Below are 13853 nucleotides of genomic sequence, written 5' to 3'. Positions count from 1 at the left end.
AGGATGGTGTGTCCTTTCCAGAAGGTTTTCAATTGACTGCTCAAATCCGTCAGAGGAATCACTGTCTATAGCAGCTATAGCCTTATGAAATGCATGTATTAAATCAGAAGACTTGAAAGTCAAAATTACCCCTTGATCCATGGGCTGCAGAATGGATATTGTGTTAGCAGACATGAAAACAACATTAATCTCATTGTATGTCTCCATTAGAGTTCTTGGGTGGACAGGTGCATTGTCAAATGAGCAGTAATATTTTGAAAGGAATCTTTTTCTGAGCAGTAGGTCTCAACAGTGGGCCTAAAATATGCAGTAAACCATGTCGTAAACAGATGTGCTGTCATTCAGGCTTTGTTCCATTTACAGAACACAGGCAGCATAGACTTAGCATAATTCTTAAGAGCTGTAAGATTTGGGGCATGGTAAATGAGTACTGGCTTCAACTTAAAGCCACCAGCTGCATTAGCCCTTAACAAGAGAGTCAGCCTGTCCTTTGAAGCTTTGAAGCCAGGCACTGACTTCTCCTCTCTAGCTATGAAAGTCCTAGATGGTATCTTCTTCCAATAGAAGCTATTGTCTACATTGAAAATCTGTTGTTTAGTGTAGCCACCTTCATTAATGATCTTAGCTGGAGCTTTTGGATAACCTTCTGCAGCTTCTACACCAGCACTTGCTGCTTCACCTCGCACTTTGATGTCATGACGGTCGCTTCTTTCCTTAAACCTCGTGAACCGACCCCTGCTGGCTTCAAACTTTCTTCTGCAGCTTCCTCACCTCTCTCAGCCTTCATAGAATGAAGAGAGTTACAGCCTTGCTCTGATTAGGCTTTGGTTTAAGGGAATGTTGTGGCTGATTTTGATCTTCTATCCAGACGACTCAGACTTTCTCCATATAAGCGATAAGGCTTTCTTATCACTTGTGTTTTCATTGGAGTAGCACTTTTAATTTCTTTCAAGAACTTTTCCTTTGCATTCACAACCTGGCTGTTTGGTGCAAGAGGTCTAGCTTTTGGCCTGTCTTGGCTTTCAACAAGCCTTCCTCCTAAGCGTCATCATTTCTAGGTTTTAATACAAAGTGAAACAAGTGTGACTTTTCCTTCCACTGGGACACTTAGAGGCCATTGTAAGGGCACTAATTGGCCTAATGTCAATGTTGCTGTATCTCGGGGAATAAGGAGGTCCAAGGAGAGGGAGAGAGATGAGGGAATAGTCGGTTGGAGGAGCAGTCAGAACACACACGACACTTATCAATTAAGTTGGCCCCAAACAATCATAGTAGTAGCTTCAAAGATCACTGATCAGAGCTCACCATAACAAATATGGTAATCATGAAAAATGTGAAATATTGTGAGATTTACCAACTGTGACACAAAGTGAGCAAATGCTGTTGGGAAAATGGCACCAATAGACTTGCTCCACGCAGGGCTAGGGTGGCCGTAAACTTATAATTTGTGAAAAAAAAAATACAATATCTGCAAGGCACAACAGAGTGAGGTATGCCTATATATCTAATTTGTTTGTACTTTGTTTTCTTGACCTTCTCCACATTTCCTTTAGCTCTCTGAGCATCTTGAAGACAGTTGTATTAAAGTCTTTGTCTAGTAGATCTGCCATCTGGTCTCTCTCAGAGACAACTTCTGTTGGTATTTTCCCCTTTGAATGGATTGTACTTTCTTTCTTTGCCTTATGGTTTCTTTGTTATTGAAAACTGGATGTTGGAATCTAATAATGTGGTAACTCTGGAAATCAGATTCTCTCCCTTCCTCGGGGTTTGCTGTTTTTTTAGTTTTTTATTTAGATTTTATGGCTGCAGGCTCTCTGCATGCCAGGGATCAGCCTGAGGTGTACACTGGAGTCCTTAGGTCTTTTCTGAGCCTGAGCTCTTTCCTGGGCATGCTTGACGACTTTCTAAATTCCTCCATATGTGTGGTTGCTTTTGAATGTCCTAGTCCTTAAATGTTGGCTCCCAAAAGGAAAGGAAGGAAAATAAAGGTGGGGTGGCAGTGGAAACAGGTTCTGGCTGTAACTGAGCAGGACCCTGTGGGGACTTCCCGGGACAGACCCCTCCTCCATATACTCTGCTTTCGCTCCTCTCTAAAGGACATAGGTAATAGTATCTGATGCACATTTCCTGAGTTGTTTTGCAGATGCTAATACCACCACCAAATGGGAGGAGTTAACTACTTGATCGTGAGCATGTTGCCCCAGAACTACTGGTGCCCAAGGATTAATAACGTTAATCCCTATGACACCCTGCCCTGTTACCTCACCATCAATCACGAGAATTACGCACGAGCTGATCACACACCCTGGGATGCCCCTCCCTCACCTTGCCTGAAACCTGTCAGGGAGTTCGGGTATTTTGAGCACTAGCTGCCCTGGACTCCTTGCTTGGCGTCTGCAATAAACACCGCACTTTCCTTCACCACAACCTGGTGTCAGTGGGTTGACTTTTCTGCACCTGGGCGAGCGGACCCAAGTTTGGCTTGGTAACATGGCCCTTTAAATCCCTTAGAAGCTACTTCAGCTGCTGGTGGCTGCAATAATAGCTGTGTGCATGGGTGTCTGCATGCATGATCAGAAGCAACAATCAACAATCAGAGCACAGACTCCCAATATTGGGGGGCAAGGTCCAATATTTAAGGACAAGGTCCTATGCCCACCCTGGCTCCGGCAAGCTGTATGCCTGCTCTAGGAATACGTACACAGCTGCCGGCCACGCGGCGGGGGGGCAGGAGTGGGAGATGGGTAGCTGCTTCCTTGGGAAGAGCTAAAACTGTGGATATTAACCTTGATTTATGGTGCAAGCCTTCCCCTGGAAGCTACAAGCCTTTGAATAGACTCCGGCGTTCCAAAACAATTACATCAGGCAGATTCTGACAGCGGATTGTTCTCTAAGTGAGAAGACAGACTCCTGTGCTTTCCACTCCACCCTCTTCCCTGATGTCACTTCCTCCTTTATTCTTACACTTTATGGGTTTTATTTTATTTTATGTAAACATATTATAGATAAAAGTCTATTTTTTACTTTAAAGTAAATTTGCATTTACTTTATGCTTATGAATATTTTTATATAATCAATAGTTACTTGGATTTTTCCCCTCTTTTGTCTGTCTATAGCCTTTGCCTATTTTTTTTTCCTGTTAGGGAACATGAGTAAATTTTTTTTTAAATCTCTACAAGTAAACAATTTAAGCAAAGGCTGCTGGCAAATATAATAAAAACTGTTTACCCATTACAGGTTTCAGAGATAGGTGAATTCAAACAGCAGAATGGTACCTTTTATACCTTTTTAAGTACAAGGAAAATAGAATTGATACAACACAAAATTTGGTGAAGCTGTGTTGAAACTGGTCTATTCTAACTTTGCTGGTGGAACCCTTTTAGAAAGCAACTAAGCTCCACAAATATTTATATCCTTTGTCCAGAAGTTTTTCTTAGACTGACTTGAGAAAATAAAAAAAGAAATACCTGTGGGCACAAATATATTCATGGCAGCAACTGTTTATAATTATGAAATATGGAAACAACCCAAATGTCTGAACAACAGGAGTCTGGCTTCGCTGAACAAGGTACGGTCTCCTGAGTTGAAAGTTTTGCAGTCGTTTAAGGTGGGTATCATGTATCATTTGGGAAAAATTCTCCTGAGACATTGTCATGTGAAAGCCAGGCTGTAGACAGAGTGTCTGCAATGATACAGCTACAGCAGTGTCGCCTTGGCTTGGGGCCCAGGATGGAGGGAAACCAAACAGGGCTCGGGAGGGAGGGAGGGAGGGAGGGAGGCTGTGGTGAGCTCCCCTCTGCTCTGATTTCTATTGTTTCCATGATGTTACTTGGGCAATGAAAGAAAAAAAAAAAAAACGATGGGGCTGGTTTGGGGGTAGGAAACAGGCAGGAGTTACAAATTCACCTTATAACGACCAAATCTGATTAGGGAATTCAATTAGCTAGCTCTCCTTGTTGGTGGGGACACTGGCGTCTGGCTGCTCTCCTGAATTTGGTGGAGAGGAAGTAGCCAGCTCCCTGGATGGGCAAGGCTCTCAGCAAAGACCAAATGTGGTCTTGAGGACCCTGCAGGGCTCGGGGTGGGGGTGGGTGATGCCTGAGAGCAGCCTGATTTGTGCATGGTCCTCCACTGCCTGTCACTGGGTCCTGGGCAGGACCCCCGAGCGAGGACACACAGTGTCAATGCAAATGCCACCGACATAAGTGGGTTCCTGGTCATCCCTTGAAACTGGATGGCAGGAGGGGCATGTCTGTTTCTGTCATCACTTATGATGTGGGGGCAGTAGTAACATCACAGCCTCACGACTCTTTTCAGTGACCCCTGATTTCTGCAGAAACGGGAAGCTAGCAGGTAGCACGTGCTGTCAAGGGCCTGCAGCGGGACTCACAGTGGTGCTTCCTGCAAACCTCCCCCCAAAGACCAAGAAACACTCACTGCTGTCTCAGCCACGGACCAGGGAGGTGCAGCCAGGGCTCAGGGTCACAGAGGTCATGACTTGTGGCTGCAGTCTCCTCAGAAGACCCTCAGAAATGGCCTGGCCGCTGGTCCAGCCTCCCCCGTCCCAGGAAAGGGGCAGCATCTGCCCAGGCCCCAGTACCAGAAGGGAGCAGGGAGAGACCCAGGGGTCCACTCAGCCCACCACCCCCAACACTAGGACAAAGGATGCTGCTGATGCTGCAGCCCCCAGTGTCAGAGGAAGAGCCTCTCAGAAGCTGAAAGGCCCCCCACCCTCCAGAGATGCCAAAGGCACTTGCCATAAATGAAACCATTAGCTTTTCATTTATTTACTCGGCCAACACTGGAGGGACTTTATTAAGATTGCTTCTTTTCTTTCTTTCCTTTCCTTTCCATTTTTTCCCCCTCTTCCTTTTCTCTTTCTAAAGAGATGCTTTTAAAAGGTTTTAAAAGTCTCAGGAACTTTTCCCATTTCTGGCTCAGGAGGGGTCTGCGATGTCCCGAGCAGCAGCTCCTGAATCCAAGTCCTTTCCAGCAAGCCACAGCCCCCGGGCCTGCAGGGGCCAGCGCACTCACCTCCTCTCCACCCTCCAGACAGGTCTCTCCTGCCCCAGGGCTTTTGCACCTGCACTGTCCTACACCTGAACAGCTTTCCCCCAACCGCTGGGCTTCAGATGAGACATCCCCTTTAGGGAAGCTTCCCCCACCCTCCGTCACTGTCTGCCTCGGCCTCTCATTTCCTTCTCAGTACAAATCACAGCTTGCAATTATTTGACACATTTGTCGTCTGCTTGACTTTCTGCCTGTTTCCTCCGAAAACCCAGCCAGGGCAGGAAACCGGGGTGTCTGACTCACAGCTGCAGCGTCTGTTCCTAGCTTACATTTCATGCTCGATAAGTATGTGGGGGGGAGAAGGGCTGCTTCAGTCTGCGCTTCTGAATTATGTACATGGGATGGAGACCGTCCTCTGGAGGGAGATGCGGCAGAAGGCTGGTCTCAGACTCGCCTGGACCTCGGTTTGAAACCTGCTTTGGTTTCTTACAAGCTGTGTGACCTCAGACGGGATATTCAGCCCCTCTGAACATCAATCACCTCCTTTGTAAAGTTGGAATAAAATATCGGTAGGGAGGGGGCTGTGGAGTTCACCCTGAGGCAGGGCAGGGGCAGGGTCTGGACAGCCTCCACGTCCCCCTTCTTTGTCGGCCAGGCAAGGGGAAGGAAGTAGCATTAATTGAACACCTACTATCTACCAGGCACAATGCTAGGCAGCTGGAATGCAGAGGTGAATAAAACAGAAACGGCCCCCCAGCCCTGGAAACTCTAGTTGAAAGCAGGATGGAAACAGGGGGTTCCCAGCACCCTGAGTGTCAGGAAGGAGAAGGGTGGAGTGTGAGCAAGAAACCGAGGCCTGGACCAGCCTGGAGGGTCAGTGGGAAGAGACATTTGTCTGAAACATCACATGTTCAGAAGTCTGGGGAAAAGAAAGACCAGGCAGAGGGAAGAACATTGCAGAGGCTCTAAGACAGAATGAAGCTGGGCACGTGTGAGGATGGAGTGCAGGGGGAGGGGCAGTAGCTGGAGGGGGAGGGGGCAGTAGCTTGCTCTTACCCATCCTGACCTGGCCACCAGCAAGCACAGGTGCAAAAGCCCTGCAGCCCCACGAGTCAGGGCAGGCTCAGCACCCGGCTCAGGGCCCGGCGGAACGGGGAACCCACTCGTACCTTGGGCAACGCGTACTTCGGCAGCTTCATCGGGACAAACTCATTGCGACGATAAGAGATGTAGTATTTGGTCTGGTTTGTTGAGGTTGCCTAACAGGAAGGGAAAAACAAGTTTTTTAGGGAACAAGTTTTTTGCAGTACACGGGCCTCTCACTGTGGTGGACTCTCCCGTTGCGGAGCACAGGCTCCGGACACGCAGGCCCAGCGGCCATGGCTCACAGGCCCAGCTGCTCCGTGGCATGTGGGATCTTCCCGGACCGGGGCACGAACCCGTGTCCCCTGCATCGGCAGGCAGACTCTCAACCACTGCGCCACCAGGGAAGCCCGGGACTAGGTTTCTTGTTGAGCCAAATCCTGGTGAAAATGCCCTTTTACTTTGCTTATACATGCTCTGCCTGAAATGGGCAGACTCCTATTCATCCTTCAGAGCCCCACACCAAATGTCCCACCTCTGGGAAGTCTTCCTCCACCTCCCTCAGTTAGAACTAACCTCCTTCCCCATGCTCTCTCAGCACCTGGCTTCCCTACGTCTGAGTTACAGACAAGGTGAAGAAAATTCTGTTCCCCAGAACTCCTCTTAGGGAGCGTACTTGGTGAGCCACTGAGTGGAGGAAGAGACAGGCCAAAGATAAGCTCAAGCCACAAAAGATGACCACCAGACCACGAGGCAAGAGAAACAAAACGAGAGGCAACACTCCTGAGATAGTCATGTGGCCAGCACTGTCCCAAACGGCTAATCGGTATCAAAACCAACAACTCCACGACCTGTGATCATTTCCATTTTAAAGATGAGAAAAGTGAGGCCCAGAGATGGAGTAACTTGTCTCTCATGGGATATAATAGAAGACCCAGGAAAAGAGCAGCATGTGCTTCTTTGGGGCAGCAGCAAGGAGGAGGGGGTGAGAAGGGAAGACGAGGAACAAGGGGGCAAACGGGTGACGGGAGAGGGAGTGGGCCAGGAGCTGGACAGGGCACAGTGGCCCCTGACCTCTGGCCCCGGCCGGGCATGCACTGCGGGCTGCGCCTTCCCCCGTCGGACACAGACAGTGTCACCAGCGGCAGACCAGGCCTCGGTGACAAAGCTGAGAGCCAGCCGTTATCACATCTGGACACAGACCAGCCAGCGATGACTGCACGCCGTCCAGGCTGAGTGCACGGGGGCGGCTCCTGAGCCCCCTCCTTCTAGACCAGGTCACTGAGCAGCCCAGTTACAGCGTGGCCCCGCTTCCCGACAGCACCCGATCCGGCACCTTCCATCCTCCCCGAGCCCCCTCCCAGGGCCCACCCTCGGCCAGGCCTTCCCAGCACCTCTAACTGAGCCCCGCACCCCCTCCTGGGGCCCCGTGGTGCATGGTGCCTACTGCCGCACAAGGACCAGCCCAACCTGCCCAGCCACAGCGGTGCCCCCGGGGTCTCAGGCTTGGGGCGCTGGCAGACCAGGCAATCACAACATTTAGAAAACACTCAACGTGAGATACGGTTGTCAAAGAAGCCAAAGCTGTCATTGTTCCAACCCTTGGTAGATATTTGCAGAAACACAATGGGAGGTGCTGGGAAGACAGCGGTGCTGAGGACAGACCCGGAGCCCCCACCCGCACCGGACTGCAGGGTCTACGGTAAACAGTAAAGGATGACAGTGTGGCCTGGCTGTGACGGAGGAATGCACAGAGCTGGGGGCGCTCCGAAGAGGCAACCTGTGGGCCCGAAGTAGGGTGGAAGTCAGGGGAGGCTTCCTGGAGGAGGTGGTGCACGACAGTGTTGGGGGAGGAGGTGGAGAAGGGGGCACAAGTGGTCCACGCCCAGGGAACAGTGGGTGCAAACACACAGAAGGGATGGGAAGCCGTGGGGCTGGGCATCAGCAGAGGGTGAAGGAGAATGGGGGCGGGGCTGGGAATCAGGGCCGGTGGTGGCAGAAGCCTCTTGCCTGGCCTGCTCTCATGGGGGCCGTGACACACCCTGCCAGTTCCAGCCCCCAAATCCTCAGGAGGCCCTGGTACACTCTGCGTGTGGAGAAGGGCACCTGGGGTGATGAAATGTCCCTGAGACGGGGGAGCCTTCAGGGGAGAGAACACCAGCGGCTGCCCCTAAGGGGCCATCTTCATAGGAGCCTTTGGATTTGTCTCATGGGGTCCTAGAGGGCAGAGCAGGGGTCACTGGATGAGAGTAGAGGAAACACTTCGTCTCAGTACTGGAATGACATTTCCAAAGATTTGAGCTATCCAGGAGAGGGGTAGGATGTTTTAGAAGGAGTGAGCTCCTCGTTGGTGGAAGTAATCAAGAAGTGGTATGACCAGCTGCTTCCTGGAGTGTCTGAACCGTCAGACCACATGGTGGTCCCAACTGTGATCTGAGTACCTGTGTGTACAGGCAGCAGGGCTTGGTCCCTGGGCTGTGGATAGCTGATGCCTGGTGGCCAAGAGAAATGAGCAGAGACAACACCTTTGAATATCATTTCAAAGTCACCGGAACCAGATGGAACAAAACGGGTTTGGGCTTGGGGGCCCTGGGCTGTGGGAAGTTCCTGGTGGGCAGAAGGGAGGAGCAGGTGGCATCCCTGTGTTTTGGCCTTATGGGTTTGGGGGGGTGCCTTCCACCACCATCACAGGGGCAGCGGAAACTGAATTAAGTAGCCCTTGAAAGTAACATAGCCATTTTATTGCTTCCTGTTTGAGTGATTCCATTTTCCCCCAAGTGGCTTATACTCCACATCACCTATTGCCGATTTCCAAGAGCCCCAGCAGGAAGCTCACCTTAACGAAGATGTAATTGTCCTGCACGGTCAGAGAACTGTGGTCAATGGGGCCCGCGAACGGCACTGTCAGCGTCTTCTCGGAGCAATTGTGGACCTGGCAGGTGACGTACCGAAAACCTGCAGGAGATGAGAGCCAGCCACGCGCTGCATGAAATCTCAAAGACTCAGACTCCAGCTGAAGGAGTCAGACACAGCCTCAGACGTGATTAAGTGCTGAACCTTTTTGGCTCGGTCCGCGTTCCGATACCACTGCCGCCGGTTTTGTTTGTGGGTCTGAATGTTCATCGGTGTGCCCTGTGATTGCACCTGCTGCTGAGCGGGGGCAGCTCTGTGCCAGGCGCTCTACTGCGAGGAGTCCTTCTAATACTCAGGACCATGCAACGATGGTCCCATCTTCCAGGTTAGGAGACTCGTCTACCTCAGGGCCACCCGGACTGCCTCCAGCTCTTCCTAGAGGAAGTTTCACTGGAGCACAGCAGTGCCTGCTGGTCTACGCGTCACCCACGGCGCCTTCACCATACAACGGCAGTCACTGGCAGCGGAGACCACACGGCCAGCCAGGCTAAACCGTTTACTAGCTGGCCTTGACGGGAAGCGTTTGCTGACCCCAGGCTAAAGCCGTGCAGGGGAGCGCTGCCGTGATCAACATTCTGTCCCACGTGCCCTCTGCCCCTGGCTTAGGGCTAGGGTCAGGGTTAGGCACGGCACCTGTACATCCGTGGCCACCTGTATCCTCTGTCTGGGAGAGGGACCTCGGAGCAATCCGGAGAGATGGTGGGCAGGAGACCCCCCCCACACACACCTCCCACCCACCAGCCTCCCTGGGCAAGCTGGGTGCATGTGGTCACCCAGGGAAGGGACAGTGCAGGGCCGTGGCACCCATCACGACTCGGGACCCCTCCCACCCTCCTGGAGTCTCTCCAACTTAAACAGGTGGGTGTGGGCAGGACTCAGGGGTTCTTTCCCCCTTAACTTTAGACAAGCACTTTCATCCCTTTAGAAATATCTACGATCAAGCAAGTTGAACCCCTGTTTTGCCAGGCAGCCGCTGCTCTTACGTCAAGCCCTCTGTTTCCTGGGTTGGGGGCCCCAGTGGACTTGCGCAGAGGCCTGGAGCCTGTGCCCTGGGGGAGCTCGTCTCTACCGCTTTTGGGCAGGAGTGGCATTTAACCACGGGGACCAAATGGAGCCCAGCCAGGGCGCTCAGAGACGTCAGCGCTTTCGGGGCACGTCCTGCCCACAGCCTTGGGTGGCCGGGCAGCATGGAGAGTGCCAGGGGGTGGGGCTTGGGGCCGGAGGACCTGTCCTAACTCGCCGGCAGGGTCCCATGGGTCTCAGCTCCTCCACGGTAACGTGGGTTTTAATGCCCACGTCAAAAGAGCAGGTGAGCGTCTAGGGGACCGCAGTCAGCCACCGCTGTGCCACGGCCCCTCCTGCACCCCTTCCATCTCCCCTCTGAATGGCCTGGTCAGTCCCTGTGGTCAACACTGAATTTCTTGTCGTGGGCTGGCCTGGCTGGGCACGCCGTGGAGTTGAGCCCAGGCCAGACTCAAAGTGGACCATCTGCTCACTCACCCGTTCATTCATTCATTTACTCACTTGCCCACTCATTCATGCATGCATGCATTCATTCATTCATTTGTTCACTCATCCCTCCCTGTTCCAGCTCTACTGCCAACGAGACAAACAAAGACCCCCTTTCACGGGGCTGAAGGTTTGTGCCGTGGGAGAAATGCCGATTCCCAGAGCTTGCCAATTTCTCTGGTGTAAACCACCGCCCCACCCCGGTGGGGGGGCATTCTCAAGCTGCCGAGATGAAGTTTCTGACCACGGGCCTGAGAAGGGAGGTGGACGCTTGGCTCTCATGAACCGGCACCAGCTGCAGCTCTGGGGAGAGGCAGACGGACCGACAGTGACAACGTGGTGTGACAGGCAGTGCGCGTCCTCGTGTCCACGGCACGGATTGTGGCCGCAGGGTCCCGCCACGTTAGCGCAAGGGCCCAGCATCTGCTCAGGGCGACTGGCACCTGGCCATGTGCTTATTCATTTGGTGGCTGTGCTGGGGACACAGAGGTGGATCGATCAGGCCCCGCCCTGTCCCCAAGGAGCGCCAGGACCGGGGGAGTGTGCAGAGCTGTGACAGGGCAGTCCAGGTGCTGTGCAGCCCAGAGGAGGTGGTGGGAAGCCCAAGAAAGACATTCAAGGTGGCCAGATGGGGAGCAGCCTTCCCGCAGGGGCGAGGACAGGTGTAAGGTGACCTTGGGGAATGGCCCGCAGCTCAGGCTGGCCGGAGGGCAGGTGGGGCCGCTGAGTGGGGCGGGTCCCGTAGCTCAGGCTGGCCGGAGGGCAGGTGGGGCTGGTGGGTGGGGCGGGTCCTAAAGGCCCGGATGCTGCACCACCAAGCTTGGCTGGACTGGGTTCTAACAGGGCTCCCGGGCTGGGGTGGCTGGAGGTAGGGGAGACGGGGGAGGGACGCTGCTCCGTCCTGGGGGCCCTTCACGTGCACGTCACAGCTGCTAGGCTCAGGGTCCCTCCTCCCCTGGGGAAGGTGGGCTGCGCGGAATCATCGCTGGGTGAAAACGACGCCCCTTGTTGAGGATGGAGGCCTGGCGTTCCTCCTCGCTGGAGGTGGGATCACGAGACATCACCCGCCTCTGCTGAGCTGAGCCCTGCTGGGGATCAGGTCGCCGTGAGCGTGGCCTGGACGCTTTGGGATTTGTGTGTGGAGGATGGTGGGGCTGTGGTCTGTACCGGCCCGTGACCCTGTGATTCGGGGCAAAGCCTGGAGCCTCCGTGGGCTTTCTGCTCCTGGTCAGTGACGCTGAAGCGACAGTGACGTCCCCGCAGGACGGGGGCTGGTCCAGGGAAGGGTCGAGGGCTTTGGACGTGGTAAAGGGACCCACCACACGTTGACACACGACGTCCCCAGGCTGAGCACCACGTATGGGGCCCATTTCACAGACAAGGAGGCCGAGGTGCAGGGTCACTTCCAGGCTCATGTGGCTGGCACGTGGCGGGCAGGGAGCTGACGCCAGTGCCTCTGTCGCCAGCCAGGACCCCGGTGCCCGGCACCACTGAACCTACGCTCCACATGGTGTGGCCCAGCCAGGGGGCAGCTGTTTGCACTTGTCAGCTCCCACTGTCGGTTAAGTGTGACCCTGCCCGGGTCTCCACTCCGAGAGAAACCACCAGGACGTCCCACCAGGCAAGGGGCAGGGCTGCGTCTTGTTCTTGACCCTGCTGGGGACCCTGCTGCATCCCCAGCAGGGTCAGCCCTGGGCCTGGTCCACAGGGGACTCAGTCAGTGTTTGTTGAATGAAGGCACAATCTACAGGTCCTCTCGCCTCTGATGTTCTAGAACATTCCATGGTTCTGACGTCAGTGCCACTCCTCCAGGAGCACAGAGGACCTTTCTCACAGCATGCGCGGCCCCTGGGCTCATCGGCCACGAAGCTCCTTGCCCCACTGGAGCGGGGGGAGCCATTGGAGGCCCTGCCCCACCTCAGCACTCAGCAAGCTTGGTGGGGGGCAGGGTGGGCGCTGAGAGATGGGGAAACACTCAATGCTCAGGGGCCAGAGCAAGTTGTCCTCTCAATAGACTTTGCCAGTGGAGTGGAGCTCCTTGACTTCAGTTTATCCCCGCTTGGAAAACAAGCACATTTAAAATTATGCCACATCATAACACAGCAAGGTCAGCCGTGCAGGGCCAGCCACGAAGGACGAGGGCAGCCGAGCCAGCCACGGGGCGAGCAGACGTGGGGGCGCCTGGCTCCTGTACCCTCCCGGCTTACCTCCTCCGAGCTCCTGGGCCTCCACGTGGACCAGGTCTGGGTCAGCGTCCACTCCAGAGACAGCCCTGGAAAAGAACGGCTGAGGCTGGCGTCGGGAACGGAGCCCCCAAGCCCTTCTCACGGGGCCTGTGTGGTCCCTGAGCCCCAGGCAGCCATGTGGCCTCCAGGATCTGGGGCTCAGAGGACACAGTCCTCCCCGAGAGCCCACCTGCTCCTGGGAGGCCGATGGAGCCCCGGCCTCTGCCTTGCAGGGCCCAGGGTTTGCTGGGCATTCTTCCATTTAGAGTAGTTTAGAGATTTTCACATCCGTGCGCGTAGGTGTGTGTATGCGCGTAGGTGTGTGTATGCGCGTGTGCATGTGTGTTAGTGATCAGAACAACTCCCCTGAGGGCGCAAACCCGGATTCACACCAGGGTCCTTCTCCCTTGTCCCTGCTCCCCTTCGTGCCCCCTTCACAGTACATCCTTGGGAAGGCTCTGCTCTCAGCCACGGGCCCCTCCCTTGACCACACTGCTCTAGGGGTTCGGGCAGTGCATGGAGCACAGGGGGACCGTGGCTGCCCACGACGGAGCATTCAACAAGGCCCGAGAAGAACGGGACGAAGACACACCCTGGGGGGGCAGGGACTGGGCTGCATCCTCCAGGGGAGCTGGGGACGGCGCTGACCGCCCCCCCCCCCAGCCCAGCACAGGGCCTGGCACCCAGGAGGTGAAGCGCAGGTTTCTCAGCGGATGATGTGATGTGGTCCAGGGTTTCCCAGATTTTCCGGTTCCAGGTATCAACTGGACTGTCATCTCCTGCCATGTTCTGTATGTCAGCTCCCTCTAGAACCTTCTAGCTACCTCAGCCATCTCCGGAGCAAGGAAACCCGGGGCGTCATGGGTGTGGGGAGCTGATCACACTTGTTACAACGTACATTCCAGCCGGTCTGACTATTAAACTCCATCCGCCAAGCCGCCCCTCCCATGGACAGTAACCTGAGGCAGCACATTGACTTTGCCAAAGACAAACTGAGAGTCTGATGCAGAGGTCACTTCCCACGGCCGCTCAGCACCCAGGACAGGCCAATGAGATGTCCCTGCCACTGACTGCTCAGTCCCCACCACTGACAGCCCCCGGAGCTGGCCTCTC

At 54.3% G+C, this 13853-nt stretch overlaps 1 protein-coding gene across 1 annotated transcript in view; it reads right to left on the bottom strand.

Moving 5' to 3' along the window:
• SORCS2 (sortilin related VPS10 domain containing receptor 2) overlaps positions 1-13853 on the bottom strand; it is a 477363-nt gene that overhangs the window by 63018 nt on the left and 400492 nt on the right. The window contains exons 6-8 of the mRNA XM_060147451.1: positions 12723-12787; positions 8930-9048; positions 6180-6269 (exon numbers count right to left, since the gene is read on the bottom strand). Coding sequence (XP_060003434.1) covers positions 6180-6269; positions 8930-9048; positions 12723-12787 — 274 coding nt within the window. The remainder of the gene's footprint in view (positions 1-6179; positions 6270-8929; positions 9049-12722; positions 12788-13853) is intronic.

This window comes from Lagenorhynchus albirostris, chromosome 4, assembly GCF_949774975.1.
Source record: "Lagenorhynchus albirostris chromosome 4, mLagAlb1.1, whole genome shotgun sequence".
NCBI lineage: Eukaryota > Metazoa > Chordata > Mammalia > Artiodactyla > Delphinidae > Lagenorhynchus > Lagenorhynchus albirostris.
This window is presented reverse-complemented; position numbering and strand designations above follow the sequence as displayed.